General features: G+C 61.1%; 2 protein-coding genes across 3 annotated transcripts in view; one reads left to right on the forward strand and one right to left on the reverse strand.

The window, feature by feature from the left end:
• Positions 1–7656, forward strand: part of TNXB (tenascin XB) — a 76957-nt gene extending 69301 nt beyond the window's left edge. The window contains exons 27-42 of the mRNA XM_037736211.1: positions 104–391; positions 747–1025; positions 2291–2578; positions 3544–3864; positions 4141–4476; positions 4729–4851; positions 4967–5110; positions 5302–5421; positions 5542–5685; positions 5780–5910; positions 6025–6157; positions 6253–6404; positions 6497–6593; positions 6685–6846; positions 6924–7087; positions 7358–7656. Of these exons, the coding sequence (XP_037592139.1) occupies positions 104–391; positions 747–1025; positions 2291–2578; positions 3544–3864; positions 4141–4476; positions 4729–4851; positions 4967–5110; positions 5302–5421; positions 5542–5685; positions 5780–5910; positions 6025–6157; positions 6253–6404; positions 6497–6593; positions 6685–6846; positions 6924–7087; positions 7358–7459 (2984 nt within the window). The 3' untranslated portion in view covers positions 7460–7656. The remainder of the gene's footprint in view (positions 1–103; positions 392–746; positions 1026–2290; positions 2579–3543; positions 3865–4140; positions 4477–4728; positions 4852–4966; positions 5111–5301; positions 5422–5541; positions 5686–5779; positions 5911–6024; positions 6158–6252; positions 6405–6496; positions 6594–6684; positions 6847–6923; positions 7088–7357) is intronic.
• On the reverse strand, positions 7215–10613 carry CYP21A2 (cytochrome P450 family 21 subfamily A member 2). 2 transcript variants are annotated; one of them, XM_017522317.2, is made up of 10 exons: positions 10154–10613; positions 9965–10054; positions 9555–9709; positions 9347–9448; positions 9157–9258; positions 8973–9059; positions 8602–8805; positions 8217–8395; positions 8031–8134; positions 7215–7933 (listed from the first exon to the last, which is right to left on the reverse strand). In XM_017522317.2, the coding sequence occupies exons 1-10, from the start codon at positions 10350–10352 to the stop codon at positions 7680–7682; spliced, it is 1476 nt and encodes a 491-aa protein (XP_017377806.1). In that variant the 5' UTR covers positions 10353–10613; the 3' UTR covers positions 7215–7679. The 2 variants fall into 2 exon arrangements, with proteins under 2 accessions (XP_017377806.1, XP_037592235.1); XM_037736307.1 differs by having other exon boundaries at positions 8602–8841.
• Between the last annotated feature and the right edge of the window lie 1541 nt (positions 10614–12154).

Below are 12154 nucleotides of genomic sequence, written 5' to 3' on the forward strand. Positions count from 1 at the left end.
AAAAAAAAAAAAAAAAAAATGCCCCCTCCATTCCCAGGAGAGCACTGCGTGCCTTGGGCAGGGTCCTGCATCCTGACCCATGGGCCTGCTCTGCTATTTTCAGCGCCGCTGCCCACACTGCCGCCCGTGGAGCCCCACCTGGGGGAGCTGGTGGTGGCGGGCGTGACCTCGGACTCGGTGGACCTCTCGTGGTCGGTGGTCCAGGGCCCTTTCGACTCCTTCCTGGTGCAGTACAGGGACGTGCAGGGGCAGTCCCAGGCAGTGCCTGTGAGTGGAGACCTCCGAGCGGTCACCATCTCGGGGCTGGACCCGGCCCGCAAGTACAAGTTCCTGCTCTTTGGACTCCAAAATGGGAAACGCCACGGCCCAGTCCCTGTGGAGGCCAGGACCGGTGAGTGAGCAGGGCTGGAGGCCGCCCGCAGCCAGAGCCTTCGCCCCCTTGTGGCGCCAGTTGGAATTTCATGTTTCTGTGCCCCACCCTCCAGTCCTCACCGCCCATTGATTTACTGGAAACCCAGGCCCTGAGCTCCTTCCTTCCCCTCACACCCATCCTTCTCCCTACCTTCCCTGCATCCCAAGGGACACTTGCTTTCCTGTCTGGCTCCTCTTTTATCCCTACTCCTGGCCCAGTCACCTTCCCATTCCCGGGACCGGCTCACAGAGCCACAGCAGCCCAGGAAGCTCCCAGGCCCCTCTGCCTCCATCCCCGCCCCCGCCCTCTCCATGCACCTCACTGTCTTTTCCAGCACCAGACACGAAACCCTCTCCCCGCCTGGGGGAGCTGACTGTGACAGATGTGACCCCTGACTCCCTGGGACTCTCGTGGACCGTTCCTGAGGGCGAATTCGACTCCTTTGTGGTCCAGTACAAGGACAGGGATGGGCAGCCCCAGGTGGTGCCGGTGGCAGCCGACCAGCGGGAGGTCACTGTCCCCGGCCTGGAGCCCAGCAGGAAATACAAGTTCCTGCTCTACGGTCTGGCAGGCAGGAAGCGACTGGGCCCTGTCTCTGCTGAGGGCACCACAGGTGAGCCCCAGTCCGGCCTCCACCTTTTCCAGAGCAGCCTCTCATCTGAGCCCTCAGAGCTGGCCCTATGGCCTTCCCGTGAGATTGCCTCTGTCAGCCCTGACACAACCATTTTAACTCTGAAAGTGGGTCCCTATAGGTGCCCGGCGCAGTTCCTAGGAATATGCATTATTTCCTCCATTTGATGACGCCGGGGAAATAAAAGGGACACAGGCTTGGGGCCAGCAGATCTGTGTTCCAGTTCCAGTCCCAGCCCTTGCCAGGGTGACCATGGCCAAGCCGCTTCATCCCCAGAACCTCAGTGTCCTCACCTGCATGATTGCTGGGAGTGACGCTGCTTTCAGTAGCGGTTCCCATCCCCCTCCCTCCTCCCTAACTCAGAGGCCAGGGGTGGAAAATAAGGGAGGGCTTGGCTACAGAAAGACTATGGAAAAACCTGGTGTTACTGTGGCTGTGACTCAGCCCCCCAAGGAAGGGGTGTGGTGGGTCACTGACCCTCACCCCACTCCCAGGACCATGAGTCACTGCCCAGAGGAGGACAGAGCAGCTGGCCAGTCGGGGCCTGGGTCCCTGGGACTCCATAATTCTCTTCCCAAACACTCACTGTGGGGATGGGCTACAGGCTCTCCCTTCCCCCACCCAACGGCCCCAGCTGCACCCGGACAAGCCTCTGCTCTGCCCTCTGTTTTCCCAGCTCTGCCCCTGTCTTCTCCCCGCCCCACCCCAGCTGCCCTGGCCCAGTGGGGTCAGTGTGGGAAGCAGGAGGTACAGATGGCCAGGCTGATGGCCACAAGGGGACAAGGCAGGATCACAGGCCGGCAGTGATGGGAGCCATGCACTGGCCAGCTACCCAGACCAGCTCTTGATGTTTGGGGTGTCTCCCTGACAACCCAGAGACCTCCTGGGAGTCCCCCTCAGCTCTGACCTCATCCCAGCTCAGGGGCTGGGGGTCCGGGAAACAAAGGCCCTCCCTGCACCCCACCACCCTCCCTCGGTTGATGATCTTTGTGTATTTACTGCACCCTCATCACAGCAGGAGGGAGTGGGGCAGGAAGGAGTTAGGGCAGGCCTCCAGAGGAGGAGGGGGCTGCTCTCCCTCATTCCTGAGGGGCGTGGCAGGAGCAGGCCTGTGTGTTGCCTCAAGGAGCTGTCCCTGAGGCTGCACTGGAGGGACCCTTTCCCAGAACCTCACACCTCCCGGAAGCTGCCAGGGCTGAGGTAAAGGCAGCATGTGCCTAAGAGCGTTCCCTCCTCCCCCTGCACAGCTCCCCTGGAGAAGGAGCTGCAGCCCCCTCCCCGCCTTGGAGAACTGACCGTGGCCGAGGAGACCTCCAGCTCCCTGCGCCTGTCCTGGACAGTGGCCCAGGGCCCCTTTGACTCCTTCGTGGTCCAGTACAGGGACAAAGATGGGCAGCCCAAGGCAGTGCCTGTGGCCGAAGACCAGCGCATGGTCACCATAGAGGACCTGGAGCCTGGCAGGAAATACAAGTTTCTGCTGTACGGGCTCCTCGGGGGAAAGCGCCTGGGCCCAGTCTCCGCCCTGGGAATGACAGGTGAGGCTGCCTGCCTGGGTTTCCTTGTGCCTTTGGGCTGAAGACGAAGATGACCACAGGAGTGGGCAGGCGGCAGTGGGGCGCCCTGGCCTGTGCCCAGGAAGGAGGAGTCTGCAGCCCTGTGGGCTTCGACATCTGTCAAGGAGTCAAGAGCAGGAGCCAGGCCAGGTGGGAGGGAAAGTCCCTGGCAGGGGCCCCCCAGTCTCCCAGCCCCCCTCTCTGCCCCATCACTGCTGCTGCTCCCCATTACTCACTGGGGCATCTGTCACCTCCCCAAAGGGTGGCCTTGTCCAGATAGGGGCAAATCTCCCTGCCTTAGATGAGCCAGGAGCATTTTTTTTAAGAGGAAAATCACTGGGAAACAAAATGAGCGGGGTCACAGAAACCAAACGAAGTGGCTGCATTTATGGTGCAGGCTCCTCTGCCGGAGCTCACTGCTGCCCACCTCAGTCAGGCCTGACCAGGGCACGGCTGGTGGGATTTGCCCGTCACCTTCAGCGGCCAGTCCCACCCTCAGCTTCTCTCAGAAGGGAGCAGGAGCACCACACCCCCCAAGCTCAGCCGGTGGGGGCAGAGCCTGTGCTATCTCAAGGTGGGCACGATAGGACCCTGGGTGTGGAAGGGGAACTGAGCACCTGAATCAGACCGCGAGGGGCTCTTGAAGGACTCACGAGGCCACAGTGACTTCCCAAGCAGGGCGCAGGCCACAGTGCTGGGGCTCAGAAGCCCCGGGGGATCTGAGCAGGAGTCAGCACCAAAGCAGGGATATTGGCAGAGTCAGGGACGGAAGTGCTGGCAGAGCCTGGCTCCTCCCTTCTCTCCACCAGGCTGCCACGGCCAGGACCTGTAAGCTTCCCACCTCAGCCTTGGGCAAGCCTGGAATCCCCTCTTTGGGGAGAAAGATAAAAATGGAGGGCCCCGTGGCATCCCTCACTCAGATTCTCCCCTGGGCTTCTCCCATGCAGCCCCAGAAGAGGACACACCAGCACCAGAGTTAGCCCCAGAGGCCCCTGAACCTCCTGAAGAGCCCCGCCTAGGAGTGCTGGCTGTGACCGACACAACCCCAGACTCCCTGCGCCTCTCATGGAGCGTGGCCCAGGGCCCCTTTGATTCCTTCGTGGTCCAGTATGAGGACGCAAAAGGGCAGCCCCAGGCCTTGCTGGTGGATGGCGACCAGAGCAAGGTCCTCATCTCAGGCCTGGAGCCCAGCACCTCCTACAGGTTCTTCCTCTACGGCCTCCGGGAAGGGAAGCGTCTGGGGCCCGTCTCAGCCGAGGGCACCACAGGTACCACCAGGCATCCCCGGCCTCCAGTCTGTGACTGGGAAGGGGGAAAGGGGGGCCCAGAAGCGGTGGTCGCAGGGAAAGAGCGTGAGGCAGGTGCCAGGGAGAGAGGACAGGTAGGCTGGATGCGAGTGGCCTTTAGCTCTGCCCCACAGGACCCCCCTGTGGCTGCAAGTCCCTGGGTACAGATGGAGAAACGGGGTTGAAGGAACATGCCCCGGGTCACCAAGCTGGTGTGCTTCTGTCTCTAATCCCTTCTCTCTCACCCATTCCATGCAGGGCCGGCCCCTGCTGGTCAGGCCTCAGGAGAGCCAGGGCCCCGCCTGTCCCAGCTGTCTGTGACCGATGTGACCACCAGTTCACTGAGGCTCAACTGGGAGGCCCCACCTGGGGCCTTCGACTCCTTCCTGCTCCGCTTCGGGGTCCCATCCCCAAGCACCCTGGAGCCCCACCCGCGTCCTCTGCTGCAGCGCGAGCTGATGGTGCCGGGGACACGGCACTCGGCCGTGCTCCGGGACCTGCGTCCGGGGACTCTGTACAGCCTAACGCTGTATGGGCTGCGAGGGCCCCACAAGGCCGACAGCATCCAGGGCACCGCCCGCACCCTCAGCCCAGGTAAGGCCCCACAAACACCGCCCAAAGTGAGGGTCTTTGTACTTCGAGGAGGTGGAGGCACCTAGTGCCTCACCCAGCGGCAGGGGTGGGCGAGTTGGTGGTGGGCTTGGAGGGATCTACAGAGTGACTTCCATTCCTGGGGTCCAGAGGAAAGGGGTGGTGGCCTGTCCCGGAGCAGGGGTGAGGGGTGGGAATTGTAGGGAGGAGCCTCCCTGCCCCTGCCTGCACCTTTGTTCCCTGCCCCCTCTGCAGTGCTGGAGAGCCCTCGTGACCTCCAATTCATCGAAATCGGGGAGACCTCAGCCAGGGTCAACTGGATGCCCCCGCCATCCCGGGTGGACAGCTTCAAAGTCTCCTACCAGCTGGCGGATGGAGGTGGTGCCTTTGCCATGTGCTCATTGCCTCACGTGTCAGCCTCCCTGCTGTACTCTGCCCACCTTCCAGCCACTCTGGGGTTCCCTGAGTAACCCCTGGTCCCCAATGTTTTCAGGGGAGCCACAAAGTGTGCAGGTGGATGGCCGGGTCCGGACCCAGAAACTTCAGGGGCTGATCCCAGGCGCTCGCTACGAGGTGACCGTGGTCTCCGTCCGAGGCTTTGAGGAGAGTGAGCCTCTCACAGGCTTCCTCACCACAGGTGAAATGGACTGGGACCCAGGGCAAGAGGTGGGAGCCATGAAAATGGCATGGGTGGCAGTTGGGAGGGAACGGGGAGGGTGAAGGGAGGTGGTGGAGGCTCTGATTTCGGGCAGGAGCCCAGTGGAGTTTGGGGAGGCTTGGAGTAGAGAGCGCAGCGGAGATGCCTCTGAGCCCCTCCCCTTCCCCCAGTTCCTGATGGCCCCACCCAGTTGCGTGCACTGAACTTGACTGAGGGATTCGCCATGCTGCACTGGAAGCCCCCCCAGAATCCTGTGGACACCTATGACGTCCAGGTCACAGCCCCTGGGGGTGAGTAGGGCTGAGGCCTCTGGAAGGGACATGTGCAGGATGGGGATTGCAGCCGGGAGGCTGGACTCTGGCTGGGGATGGAGGGGGCAGGCGTTGATGCCCCCCAACCTGCACTCCCAGCCCCGCCTCTGCAGGCCGCGGCCCCAGGCAGTGCGGTGGACTACCCCCTGCATGACCTCGTCCTCCACACCAACTACACCGCCACTGTGCGTGGTCTGCGGGGCCCCAACCTCACTTCCCCAGCCAGCATCACCTTCACCACAGGTAGGGTCTGTGGGGTGAGTGGGATGGGAGAGGGGAGGTAGAGGAAGCCAGGATGGGCCTCATCCCCATCTCCTCTTCCCACTTTCCCTCCTAGGGCTAGAGGCCCCTCGGGACTTGGAGGCCAAGGAAGTGACCCCCCGCACAGCCCTGCTCACTTGGACTGAGCCCCAAGTCCGGCCCACAGGCTACCTGCTGAGCTTCGACACCCCTGGTGGACAGACCCAGGTGCCCCACTGACCAACTCCCCTCCTTGGGTGATTCCAGGAGGTGCTGCCTGTGGCCCACCCAGAGGGTCTCCACCTCCCTCTCCCTTGACCCTCCCCCTCATCTGTCCCACAGGAGATCCTGCTTCCGGCAGGGGTCACGTCTCACCAGCTGCTCGGCCTCTTTCCCTCCACCCCCTACAGTGCTCGGCTCCAGGCCATGTGGGGCGAAAGCCTCCTGCCGCCAGTGTCCACCTCTTTCACCACGGGTACCTGGACGCAGGGGCGCTGGCAGCCGGGGGCTGGGTGGGCAGCCAGGGCCTAAGGCTTGGAAAAGGACTGGCCCCTGCTCTCCTCTCCCCAGGTGGGCTGCGGATCCCCTTCCCCAGGGACTGCGGGGAGGAGATGCAGAACGGAGCCGCTGCCTCCAGGACCACCACCATCTTCCTCAACGGCAACCGCGAGCGGCCCCTGAACGTGTTTTGCGACATGGAGACCGATGGGGGCGGCTGGCTGGTGGGTGGCATTGGAGAGCCCAGGGGTCTGTGCAGGGCAGGAGCTGTTGCCCCGGGAGCCAGAGGCTGATGGTGCCCCCACCTGCTTTCCAGGTGTTCCAGCGCCGCATGGATGGACAGACAGACTTCTGGAGGGACTGGGAGGACTATGCCCATGGTTTTGGGAACATCTCTGGAGAATTCTGGCTGGGTCAGTGCCTCACAGGGATTGGGAAACTATGGAGGGGATGGGGGCCCTGTGGACACCAGGACCCTGATGAGAGCATGTCTCCCACCCCCAGGCAATGAGGCCTTGCACAGCCTGACACAGGCCGGTGACTACTCCATGCGTGTGGACCTGCGGGCTGGGGACGAGGCTGTGTTCGCCCAGTACGACTCCTTCCGCGTAGACTCAGCTGCGGAGTACTACCGCCTCCACCTGGAGGGCTACCATGGCACCGCAGGTAGGCACAGGCCACGCGGTTGTGAGGGTGAGGCTGGGAGGGGAGGCCCTCATGGCTCCTTCCTCCACCCTGCCCAGGGGACTCCATGAGCTACCACAGCGGCAGTGTCTTCTCTGCCCGTGATCGGGATCCCAACAACTTGCTCATCTCCTGCGCTGTCTCCTACCGAGGGGCCTGGTGGTACAGGAACTGCCACTATGCCAACCTCAACGGGCTCTACGGGAGCACGGTGGACCATCAGGTGAGGCGCGGGAGGCAGCACAGAGCTGGGGGTGGCTGGGGCTCAGCCTGCCTAGATTTTAGCCCCGCAGTGTAACAGGCAAGGGACTGAGCACTGGGTAAAAGGGAATAATCGTGCCAGCCACACAGAGGGAGCTGGAGCTGATTTATTGGCTGGAAAGGGCCTGCTCAGGATGAAGCTAGAGGGTCAGGAGGGGAGCTGTGTGGGGCGGTTGGCTGAACGGGAGAAGCAGATGGGACATCTGGCTTTGACACTCTCTTGACACCCCAGGGAGTGAGCTGGTACTACTGGAAGGGCTTTGAGTTCTCGGTGCCCTTCACGGAAATGAAGCTGAGACCAAGAAACTTTCGGTCCCCAGCGGGCGGAGGCTGAGTTGCTGCCCACCTCTCTCGCACCCTAGTATGACTGCCGAGCACTGAGGGGTTGCCCCAAGAGAAGAGCCAGGGGCCTTCACCACCTGGCCACTGGAGGAAGCCTTCTCCTTCTCTGCCAGCGACCTCACAGCACTATGTTTACAGGGGGGAGGGGAGGGGCTCATAGGGGAGCAATAAAGGAGAAACTGAGGCACCTGACTGGAATCGGTCCTGCCCCTTCACTGGCTGTGGGCCCCCATCCCCCGGGGCTGCAGCCGCACTTGGAAAGGCTGCATCTTGAGGATGACGCTGCAGTAGGGCAGGGGCTGCAGGGAGGGCAGGGCATCCCCGGGGGGCAGCAGCGTGAAGGCCTGCAGCAGTCGGGCCAGCACCACGAACAGCTCCAGGCGCGCCAGTGGCTCACCCAGGCATACACGCGCCCCGCAGCCGAAGGCCAGCGCTCTGGAGTTCTTGCCTGGCTCCAGGAAGCGATCTGCGGGCGGGTGGACAGGTGGGTGGGGAGGTGCTCGGCGGCTTTGGGGACCAGCCTCCGCCACCTTTGCACGGCAGGCCCCTGGCCCCCCACATACCAGGCCAGAACTCATGCGGCCTCTCCCAGACCGTCTCATCGAGGTGGGCGCCTTGGAGGTTGGGGATGATGACTGTGCCCTCGGGGATGTCGTAGCCAGAGATGCTGAAGGGGGCTGCAGTTAGAGGCTGGCCAGGACCTCGCTGGGCTCAGGCTTCCCTCACTCATCCCAACCCTTGGGAGTCACCTGCTGGGCCGTGTGGTGCGGTGGGGCAGGGCCAAAGGCACAACCGGCCGCAGGCGCAGCACCTCGGCGATGGTGGCATTGAGCAAGGGCAGCCGTGCGCGGTCCTTGTAGGGCACCTGGGAGCTGGAGGCACTGGGACCCAGTTCGTGGTCTAGCTCCTCCTGCAGTCGCTGCTGAATCTGGGGAATGATCGGGTGGAGTCCTGCCCCAGCCAGCCCACAGCTGCCCAGCATCCAGCCACTCCCTCAGCCACCCAGTGAGCCTGAGTGCTGGTGAGGAGACAGCAGCCCCTCTGGGCAAGCACAGTGCTCAGAGTCGAGCGAGGGTGCCCACCACCCTGACTGGGCTGCTGGGAAGGAGCCTTATGCCTGTCCCCAGGGCGCACCTCAGGGTGGTGAAGCAAAAACACCACGGCCCAGGAGAGGGTGACTGCCGTGGTCTCAGTGCCACCAATGAGGAGGTCCACCGCAGCCATGTGCACGTGCCCTTCCAGGAGCTGTCCAGAGTCCTCTTCCACACCACTCGGCTGTGCCACTCCTTGGAGCATGTAGTCCATCATGCCCCTCCACTGGCCTGCCACCAGGCTCTCCTGCAGAGGGTGGGAGGAGCAGGCTGAGCGCCTAGCCTGGGGAGAGGGGCATGGAGTGACAGCAGGCCCAGAACTGGGGGATGCAGGTGAACCCGCCTTGTAATTATGCTATGGCCAGTAGCGTCCCTGGCTGTGGGCCGAGGGGAGCCCGTCCACACAGCCCCCACCTTGTGCTGCCTCAGCTGCTTCTCCACGAAATGGTCCCTCTTCTCTATGGCCTTCTTCAGCCTCCGGAGGCCTGGATTGGGGAAGAACTGCGACAGGAAGCATCAGAGTGCAGCTGCGGGAAGAAGCCTCTCCCTCCACCCACCTCTCCCCAGGACCCAGGGTGTCTAGGCTCCACCTCCTCACCCTCAGAAAGGGAATCACGTCCACAATTTGGATGGACCAGTGGCTCCAGGTTTTTAACACCTCCTGGATACATTTGTAACAGGCAGGCATCAAGTTGTCCTCCTGCCAGAAAAGGAGGACGAGCTTTCAGTTCAGGACTAGGAGAGGCCCAGGGAGGGGCTGGGGGTGGGCCGGAGGGGCTTCGAGGCACCTTGATCTTGTCTCCAAAGGTGAGGTAACAGATGATGCTGCAGGTGAGGAGAGAGAATTCCTCCTCAATGGCCACAGGGGTGCCGGCCTGGGCTCTCATGCGCTGTGGAGAAGGAGGGTGAGCTCAGCAGGCCGGTGTACAGCGGGCAGGGCAGGGACTACTGCAAGAGGCGAGGCTGACCCGAGGGGTCTCAGGAGACCAGCCTTACCTCACAGAAGTCCTGGGTCAGCTGCTCCACCACGGGCTCCATGGAGTCACGGAGGCCCAGCAGCAGGGCTGAGCGGGTGAGCTTCTTGTGGGCTTTCCAGAGCAGAGAGTAGTCTCCCAGGGACAGATCTGGGTAGTTCTTAGATACCAGCTTGTCTGCAGGAGGAGCAGGGGGCTGGAGGGTGGGAACTGACCAAGGTCAGCCAAGGGCCCGATCTTCTGCCTCCCCAACCCCTGCTTCTTCCCCCCAAGAAATGCCCCCACCAGGTGCAGGTGGCTCCCACTTGAGGCTTAGGTGGGAGGATCACCTGGGACCAGGAATTCAAGACCAGCCTGGGCAACATAGCAAGACCCCATCTCTTAAAAAAATTTTTTTGTAAGAAAGAAAGAAGAAATGCCCCCAGCCCTTACAGGTAAGTGGCTCAGGTCTGCCAGCAAAGTCTGCCCACTTTTTGACCATGGCTTCCTCAATGGTCCTCTTGGAGTTCAGCACCACCACATCTGGGGGAGAGCCAAAGCAGGGTCAGTGGAGAGAGAGGACCCCCTCCCCTCCTCTGCCATCCTCCTGTGGTGAGGGCCAGGGCAAGAATAGGTTCTCACCTTGCAGCCCAAGGTGGAGCCTATAGACGGGCCCGAATTTCTGAGTCAGGCCAAGCAGATAGATGGGGAGGTTGGGCTGCAGCAGGTGCAGAAAGCCCGGGGCAAGAGGCGGGAGGTGGAGGCTCCTGCGCTGCCACCAGTTCCACAGCAGGCGGGCACCTGCCAGCAGCGGCAGCAGCAGCAGCCCCAGGAACAGCATGGTGAGACGCCCGTTAGGGCCCTGAGACGCCACTTATAGCTCTTGAGCCCTGGCCATCCCTCCTGCTGTGTAGACTGTTTTGGGGCCTCCCTTGACCCCACCTTCAGGTCCCTTCCCACCATCCCGCCCACAGAGTGGCCCTTTTCTGGAGTGGCACCAGTCTCATTGGCCTTGGGATGTCATATTTCAAAATATTGATCATCCATCAAGAAGCAAAGAAGGAAAATGCAACCCTGACCTTTTTTCTGCAGCCAGAATCAGCCTTCTGGCTCCTCATCAACTGCGCAGGCATGGGTGTCCGCCCCCTCCTGGGCCCTCTCCCTCTGCCCACCGTGGGCCAGTTTACTGGCATGATGTTTTTCTTAGAGAGAAAGTGGCAGTCCCTGCCTAATATGCCTTCCTGGGTAGCCTGAAGAACAAAATGTGACTTGTGTGGGGTTTTTGTTAGTTTAAGTTATAGATGGAGTAACACAGATAAGGCCTGGTTCACCTGGGGCATTCCAGTATATGCGGGCATCCCAGTATGATTGTTATTAGTGCCTCCTTTCACTCACAGAAGTGCCCAGAAGACCAAGAAGGAGGTGGTCTCCCGTTGCAGAGTACTTAGCATGTACCAGACACTGTGGACAGCATTTTGCCTGCACTAACTCAATTCACAGCCATGCTCTGTATGCAACACGGGTATTGTCCACATGTTGTGGAGGGCAGGATTCGGGCTTGGAAATCTAGCTGCAGAAATATGTACCTTTAGCCACTAGGAGCACCCTTCTTTGGTTGAAAGGAAAAGAGACCGCCTTGAGCTGGTTTGAGATAAAAAGTAAGAATTGGAGTATTTCACAGAACAGACTCAGGAACAGGAAAGCAGGGGAAGGGACCTCCCTGTGGCCTTAGAAAGCCAAGGATGGGGAACAGAAAAAGCCCCGGAAACAGGCAGTTTCCTGGCTCTGTTCCTCTCTCCTCTTTCTTCTCTCCGCAGTCAAGTTTCTTGTTACCAGGTGCAGGCAGAACATGACTGCCCTCAGGATGAGAGTCCACAGGTTCTAGGTCCAGCCAGGGAGAGTGTGGATTCCCAGCACAACCAGGCATGCCCCCCTCAATTCTAAAGTCCCCAGGAAGGAGCTGGATAGCTACAGGTGGATCAGGATCAGGGGTCCAGCCCTATTTGGGGCACTGAAGCCATAAGGGGTGGAGGTTCCATGGACCAAGTGACACTTAGAGACCACTTTTGTGGGTGAAGAGGCAATGTGGGGGTTTGGGAAGAGGCCATGCCAAAGAGGAGTGGCAGGTCTTAGTGAGAGGCCAGGGCCATCCGGATGGCGTGTAAGAGATCAGAGGTGACCCAGGCCCATCCCTTCCCCCAGCTCCCCATTTCTGATTCTGTAGCCAGACCCAGGGACCAGTGGGGGTCTCTCCCACTTCAGAGCTTTGTCTAGGCTGTGCTGCTGCAGAGCCCTAGTCAAGATCCCGGCTCTGCCACCCACTAGATTGACAAGTTCACTGCCGCTGAATCCTGAATCCATTATCAGGACTGAGAGGGAGAAAACAGGATTGGGATTTCTGGGGTTGGGCAATGACAGCTACTGCCTTCTTCATGGTTGATCTCCCAGACCGGGCCATGTCTTACCACAGCTGCAACTGAATCCCTGGCTCTGGAAAATGGGTTTATGCCACCACCATGCTGACCAGCTTTTGGGAGAAAGATGTGATGGGCAACCATAGGGCCATGTATGCAAGAGCCCCAGGAAACCTCTGCCACAGTGGGAAAGGTCCAAACTTCTCTAAGTTACATGGGATAAGAGCAT

This window comes from Cebus imitator, unplaced genomic scaffold (assembly GCF_001604975.1).
Source record: "Cebus imitator isolate Cc_AM_T3 unplaced genomic scaffold, Cebus_imitator-1.0 Scaffold24, whole genome shotgun sequence".
NCBI lineage: Eukaryota > Metazoa > Chordata > Mammalia > Primates > Cebidae > Cebus > Cebus imitator.